Genomic DNA, 7,869 nt, shown 5'->3' with positions numbered 1-7,869 from the left:
GGCTGTATGCCACTTGAACGAGAAAATAGGTTCTCGTCCGTGCGGTTACAGCCGGGAAATTGCCAATCTGAAATCTTGTAAAAGTACATATGATTTGTTCCTTACGTCAATTGATTATACGGATGTACATGTAGGTCAACTTTTATTTCAGTACAATCTCAACGATCCTTTACAAAATGCACTGTATGCTGAATCATTGTTATGGTACTGATGGACTGATCAATCAGTAAGCAAACCACGGAAATGGCGTCGTGATGACGATGAGAAAAATTAATCGACACAAATTTAACCTGTAACCATATTTTTTTATCAAAGGACACAGGACTGGCTCGTGGCACGCCATCTAAACATTGAAGATTAAAATAATTTCATAGCCAGATGATCGATTAAGTTGAATAAGTGACAAGCTTCATAACAGTAGAATGCTAAACGTTGACATTTGACCTGATGTGATATTAACTTCGAGGATTAACACGCGACCCGCTTTATCATTTAGCAAGTTATTATAAAAGTGCATGTTGCATAGTACAATTGTGACCTTGCCTTTTGAGGCAGGGGCATCTAACACGCGGCGCACCGTCTTAAGACGGTTAACAGTTTATTATTATTAAAGTTATTTCAAAATGTATAGTGAATGAGGACGTTACATTTCGGACATGCTGTGCTATGCTAGAATATAACATCAATTCTATTAGTATGATATTTGCATTTGAGTTAGGGAGACCGCACATGCCTTAACTTGGTGAACATTTGTGGTACGTTACTTAAAAACATAATGTTGTAACAAAGGATGATGAATGACGAAATAACAACGTAAGCTGCATGCCTATCATTGACCTTTAGCATATAAGTGTGACATTGACCTTTGAGGTAAACGGGTGCTAATGAATGTGCGTAATGTCTTTCCAGATTAGCCTGTGCATTTCGCAAAAGCTTACCAGGGACGAACCTTTTCACATAAACTGTTGTTGTTGTTTTTTTGTTAAGAGACGTCCATAAAAATGCATTAAAACCCTGTTTACCAAGAACGAGGCTAATATGCTCATAATCGCCAACGTTATGCGAAATGCTGTTAGATCCGGTGAATCGATAGAGCTACTTTGAAGCTCACACAAAAACCGTCATCCAATATTAACGGTCGTTCAATCACAGTTAATTCAGCAATCGTTCCGTTTCATCAAACCTTGAATGAAGGAAACACATGTTGTTGTTTTTTAAACAAAAATGTTGTGTTATGGTAAGATATCGTCGCACAAAGTGAAATGAGTACTTGTCAGCGGCATTAAACACACAATCGTGCAGTTACTGTTGATCTTTTACTAGTTGTTTGTTAACATATGTCGAATACAATGATGAATTCCTGTCAACTGTGGTATATAGTAGATTGGTTTATGAAATACAGATTGACAATATTAAACTGTTTACGGCACATCCCTCGTTGATAATTCTTTTTGGATCGTGCCCATAGGTGAACGATTCGGCGAACTCTTGTACTAGTATCCATTTAAGATACAGAAGTCTGTTTTCTGTGAAAATAAAATGCGATTTATATGATAACTAAAGTCGTTGTCTCCAACTATAATTTAAAAAATATTTATGATAGCAAAATTCCGAGAATTTTTTAAGATATTCGATACACGCTCATGTTGTGCTGACATAAAAAGGTGAATTTACAATCTTATCAGATACCTCAGAGTGAATTTGCATTAAATATCATTGAACCCGGTACATCTGGTAAACAACGAAGCCATACAACTAGCTAACTATAAGCTTACTACGCCATGTGTGATTGTTGTTTTTTTGTTAATTATTTCTCCTTTCCTGTTATGAGAGAGGAGGATATTGCATGCTTGTTGCTTTTGTTGCTTTTTGTTTGTACAAGTTAAATTCGCTCTAAAACCTCACGCTGAACTGTTTTGTCGAGCTATCATACCGTGGGTGTCGAGAACGAGAACTTGTGAAGGAGACGTGATGTTGTCGAAGGCTTTTTAAATCAGTGTTAAACGGCGAGTCCTTAATTACAGTACCGGTAAGTACATAGAACAACATTGCGAAAAATAAGTTTATACATATGCGTAAGAACATGTATGTGCGTAACTTGCACTTTATCAGAAATGACTGGCAAAATGTATGACACAAAGTAATGTAATTTTGATATTGACAACGAATAGACAGCGTTAAGATAACGCAACGTTATGTAACTGACCGCGTTCTATTTAAACACGTTTTATGTATTCGCATTGTGAGTAAAGGCTACTGGGCTAAACTACTGAGTGAAAACTAGAGATTAACTTAATATTAAACATAACGCTAAGATAATTCCATGGTGTAATGTAATAACTAGGTTAACAAGGCTATTGTCAAGCAATATGGTCCCCTACCGGCTCCACCATTGTCAGAAATTCCATTTTCAGAATTTTAAAAAAAGGTTGCCATAGCAACCACAATTTTTGACGAAGGAACAAAATGAAATGACGTGCATAATGTCCATATTGCCATCTATCCATGTATCAAGTTTCATGAAAAAATATTAAGAACTTTTAAAGTTATTGCAGGATCCAGAAAACCACCATTTTCAGAAGTATTTATAGTCTATTTGTTGCCAAAGCAACCAGAATTTTTGACGTAGGAACAAAATTAAATGACGTTCATAATGTCCATTTTGCCATCTATCCATGTTTCAAGTTTCATGAAAAAATATTAAGAACTTTTAAAGTTTTCGCAGGATCCAGAAAAGTGTGACAGACAGACTCACAGACAGACAGACAGACAGACAGACAGACAGACAGACAGACAGACAGACAGACAGACAGACAGACAGACAGACAGACAGACAGACAGACAGACAGACAGACAGACAGACAGACAGACAGACAGACAGACAGACAGACAGACAGACAGACAGACAGACAGACAGACAGACAGACAGACAGACAGACAGACAGACAGACAGACAGACAGACAGACAGACAGACAGACAGACAGACAGACAGACAGACAGACAGACAGACAGACAGACAGACAGACAGACAGACAGACTGACAGACAGACAGACGCACAGGGCGCAAACCATAATCCCCTCCGGTGAAACCGGTAGGGGACAAGAAACAGTAATCCTACAGTTTTATCGTTTAAAATCTTATTCGGTCCAAATAATCGTTTTATTTGAACGCAAAGAGCTAATAAAAAAGCTGTCTCCATAGGATGACATATACCCCCAATAAACGCTTTGATAGAAGTTATTGAAATGCACTAAGTGACCCCATGACTTAGTTTTTGACCCGGCATGACCCATATTCGAATTTGACCTAGATATTTTCTAGATACAACTTCTGACCAAGTTTGATAAATATCGGATGAAAACTATTTGAATGAGAGCGGATACGAAAAGTGTGACAGACTGACAGACATATTGAAAGACGAACAGTGCGAAAACTATATATCCCCTTTTCTTCGAAAGGGGACATAAATATGCTGTCATCAATATTTCAAAAGACGTACCAAGCATTAAGGTTCAATTAAAATACAGTGTTCTCTAAAATCACTGTTAACAATAACTTTGTGGAAAATATCAGCATGCAACGCAAAAATGGGCCTTAAGTGCTAAACTGAGTTCAAGACAAACTTTGAATCGAGCGCTCGCCCACTTTGTTGTGTTTTCATAAAACTCGTATTCCATTACTCCGACAGTCTTTGTTTGTCGGACCATGTGGCCGCAATAAACGAAATCTGATTGATTATTACGCGAGTTTGATTGACAGCTGGCAAGTGGTCAATTGTTGAAGACTTATTTTGTCAAGGTTAAATATTCTTACCAAATTTCATCAAAAATGAGTAATAAATGTAGCCGCTAGAGTGATAGCAATGTTTTTATGATTTTACCTCGAAACACAATTTTGTTTACCTTCGTGACCCAAATTCAAATTCAGCCTACATATTGGAAAGAATAACATTCACAATAATTTCCATTAAGATTGAGTCATAAAGGATGCCTCCGTGTGGCAACTGCTTCTATCAGACATGACCTCGTATCCTTGTTTTTTATGCACGTTAACAAGGTTCAAAGTCCGCCTATGTACTTGCAAGAAAAACATTCTAAAAAGTTCAAAAAGATCGAGTAATAAATATGGCAAAAAGCATTTCCAACGATTTGACCTAGTGACCTAGTTTTTGGACGAACGAAATCCAGATTCGAATTCAGCCTATACAATTTCAAGATAGTGATCTAAGAATCATCAAGATTGAGTAATAAATGTGGCCTCTAGAGTTTAAAACAAGATTTAACCTAATCACATTGTTGTTTAACGTGACCCCGATTCTAACTAGGCCAATATATCGTCACTTTGTGCTCAGGTGAGCTAATAAACAGAAAAATGTAAACTTTCAGTTATTGTTAAATATTGGACAATTTTGAAAACAAAAACTGACTTGACAACTAAGGCTTAATCATTGTTTATGTGGCTGGAAATTTGTTTGATAATCACGCTTGAAAATAAGAAAGCAAAACTGTTGGAAACAAGTGGTAACAAAAAATGATTGCCAAAAGTATACCATCAACTCCCCATCTTTAACGAAGGCAAACGTATGGTAAAACTTGTTAGTTTGTTAATTTGATAAACCATTAATCTACCCATATTAGCATTTCACTGCCTTTAAGCGTATCTCATCTCAGTCGAGTTTAGGTGATTGCTCACATGTTATCCCGCGTGTTCCATTTCATAAGCAAAGACCGAGTACACTTTATATACGGGTACAACGATATTAAATGTACTAGTGTCAACAAACGGTGTTTTGTACCGATTAAAACAGATGAAGATATTAAGCGAAACGAATAATAAAATGTTCTAGTATTAACAAACGGTGTTTTGTACCGGTTAAAACAGATGAAGATATTAAGCGAAACGGATAAGTTGCTCAAAACAGTAAGTTTTGTCTGATTAAAATGCGTTGATGTCAAAATATTGTATTTCACAATTTTATACGAAGCTTTCTATTCAACATTATAGAACACCATAGCGACAGGTCAGTTTCGTTTAGCTTTTTCTAGATACACAATTCTAAGAAAATAATGAGTATATTCAATACTCGATAAGATCATTGCACGCAATAAATAAATTTCAAAGCCGAGGTACTTCTGCTTTTCCTTAATGGATGTTTTTATTTAATAATACGCTTATTGTTTTCAAATAAGCGCTAGAAAAATCGGTAAAAACAACTAAATTCGACAAGCGGTGACACCGTGGTGATAATGCGAGCACAAACACCACATTTCATTCTGTTACAGGGACAAATGGCAGTGCATAGCATTCCCAAGATTCTCCTTATCGCTGCCACGGTGATCGTATTCGCCCTAGTGACAGCGTTCAATGCCCTGGGGGCCACGCGCAATGGCGCAGGTGAACTTATTAAGCATTACTTCCATTGATGTTTTCTTTTATACAACCATTCCTATCGAACTTGGTAAAATTGCGTTTCATATGTAAATTTGTTATCTAGTAGTGTGCGTTTTATACGTCTGAATATGTTGTACGTGTTTTAATTGGTTATGTGCTGATCACTATTTGGTTGTTTAATATGCAAAATCACGACCGCGTATGCATGCATATTACTTCTAAACGTGAATTCAGGAAATAAATTGTTGTTGTTTTTCAATAGCACTGACGTAGACTGTGACAAATATGTTTGAATAAATCACTTCCAATGGCAATATAATTTAACAAACAAAAATATATTGAAATGAGATTGTTTCTATAACGAAGATGTTCAATGAACCCTTAACCGATTTGCACTATGATGAGAAGTATCGCAACCGATATATTTCCTGGAGATTGATGTGTCACATTTTGTCTTAATTTTCTAGGAGTGTTCCAGAACAATACAGGCGCCATCGCTAATGCATTCTACTTGGAGGTAACCCCGGCGGGCTGGACGTTTAGTATTTGGGGGTTCATTTACGCTTGGCAAGCCGCGTGGCTTCTGTACGCGGTTGTTACGATATTCCGGCGTAAAGTTGGGACATACGTTTACCTAATGTCAGTGTTTCCTTGCCAATTATTTATTTTCTACATTCTTAATAACTTAGCAAATGTCGGCTGGCTGTTTGCTTGGGATAGGATGAAACTATACGTTGCACTGCCGCTAATAGCGTTAACGCCAATAACATTGTACGTGAGTTTAGCGTACTCGTTTGGACGTCTGTACGCCAATCTAGACTTCCTCACACGTAATGCTCTGTACGTCGATATCTGGCTTATTCGAATGCTTATTCAAAACGGTATGGCGTTTTACGCAGCCTGGGTCACCGTTGCCACATACATCAACGTCGGACTGGTTATGACGTATAAAGACGGAAGTGACATCAATGACACCGCCGTAAGCCAAGACATATCGAGTACCGTTGTTCTAGTGCTCGTTTTGGTTTCCATTTCGACCTGGATGGCTCTGGATTTGACCGTCCTGGACAAGTACACGCGATACACGTTCTCACCCTACGTCACGTGGACGGTTGCCATGGCAGGGGTCGTGCAGAAGAACTTTAACCTCGACACCGCCTACCGGAACTCCCTATTCAGTGCGGCGCTATTAGGGGTGGCGGCGACGTTATTAGTTTGTAAGATACCGTACATGATGTGGCGACATTTTAAACATCCTATTCACCCACTCACAAACGATTATAAACCCACTATTTAAGTGTGGATAAACATTAGAATGTATCGCATTATCAAATACATACGGAACATTACGCTAGACAATTGTTCCAAGAGTTAATATCACTCGAGTGGCTTGTGTGGTGACGTATCACACGAGAGGCGGTCTCTCGAGTGTGATGCGAAATAGCACAAGCCACGAGAGTGATACAAACTCTTGGAACAATTGACTAGCGTAATATTCCTTTTATTTTATACAACAACTAACGAAAACAGTTAACAATTGTATTTTTTACTTTAACAAAACTGACAAAACAATGACTAAAACGGTACGCCATAGTTTATTTAATACGCGTTTGAATTTGGTTTATGTAAATTAACGTGTAAACATTCGAACCGGGAAACACAGGTTTCCGACACGCTTTCCAATGTTTAAAACAATTAAGTTGACAACTTTAATCCAATGTTTAAATAACAAAAAACGTTGAAACAATATGCACTTCCACTTGTAACTTCCATGTCTTTATCGAAACTTAGTTTAAACCACACTATTTTATTGTATTCCTATCGATATATACATTTATGCAATGATAAACACACACTCCAAAATACCCTATGAATTCGTTCGATGTTTTTAACAAATAGTTTACTGTTAAAAAACACCACGTCCGACAAGTCCTTAAATTTCATAGAGTTAAGATAAAACTTTCGTGTTTCGTCACAGAAATGACGTCAAACGATGTACTACGTAATATATTTCGTAATATAATTTTTTTCTATATTTGGTGCGCGTAATGTGACGTCATAAAATCGGTCGAAGTAGTCCGGCTAGTATGGAATTGGAAACAGCGAGTAGCGTAATACAAGATTTTTTATTTCAACGATTGATACAACCTATATTTTGTTAAAAGCACTAAACAGGTATATAATAAATATGCTGATGATGGGCGAGGTATAAAACCCGGAACTATCCGGAAATCTTTATGGTAAAACCCGGATCCGATATAAATGGTTATAACTTCATTATTATTCGTCCGATATTAATTATAATGGTACCGTTGTAAAGAAGATCCTCTACAGATTCTAACCATATCAAAATATTTTATGGCAGGGTCGTAGTCGGCCTGTAAATCGCGGACAAAGTCGGCCTGTTTTAACGTTTTTTTTTACACACGCAAATGCCGAAAAGAAAACCCGGATCCGATATAAATGGTTATAACTT

The 7,869-nt window shown here is 37.2% G+C and overlaps 1 protein-coding gene across 2 annotated transcripts; it reads left to right on the top strand.

Moving 5' to 3' along the window:
- Positions 1 to 4,718: 4,718 nt before the first annotated feature.
- LOC127860744 (uncharacterized) lies at positions 4,719 to 7,593 on the top strand. 2 transcript variants are annotated; one of them, XM_052399027.1, is made up of 3 exons: positions 4,719 to 4,922; positions 5,285 to 5,396; positions 5,861 to 7,593. In XM_052399027.1, the coding sequence occupies exons 1-3, from the start codon at positions 4,884 to 4,886 to the stop codon at positions 6,688 to 6,690; spliced, it is 981 nt and encodes a 326-aa protein (XP_052254987.1). In that variant the 5' UTR covers positions 4,719 to 4,883; the 3' UTR covers positions 6,691 to 7,593. The 2 variants fall into 2 exon arrangements, with proteins under 2 accessions (XP_052254987.1, XP_052254988.1); XM_052399028.1 differs by having other exon boundaries at positions 4,913 to 5,022.
- The last annotated feature ends 276 nt before the right edge of the window (positions 7,594 to 7,869 follow it).

Source organism: Dreissena polymorpha, chromosome 15, assembly GCF_020536995.1.
Source record: "Dreissena polymorpha isolate Duluth1 chromosome 15, UMN_Dpol_1.0, whole genome shotgun sequence".
In the NCBI taxonomy this organism is placed as follows: Eukaryota; Metazoa; Mollusca; class Bivalvia; order Myida; family Dreissenidae; genus Dreissena; species Dreissena polymorpha.
Note: the sequence above shows the minus strand (reverse complement) of the source record. Positions and strands in the feature narration are given on the sequence as shown.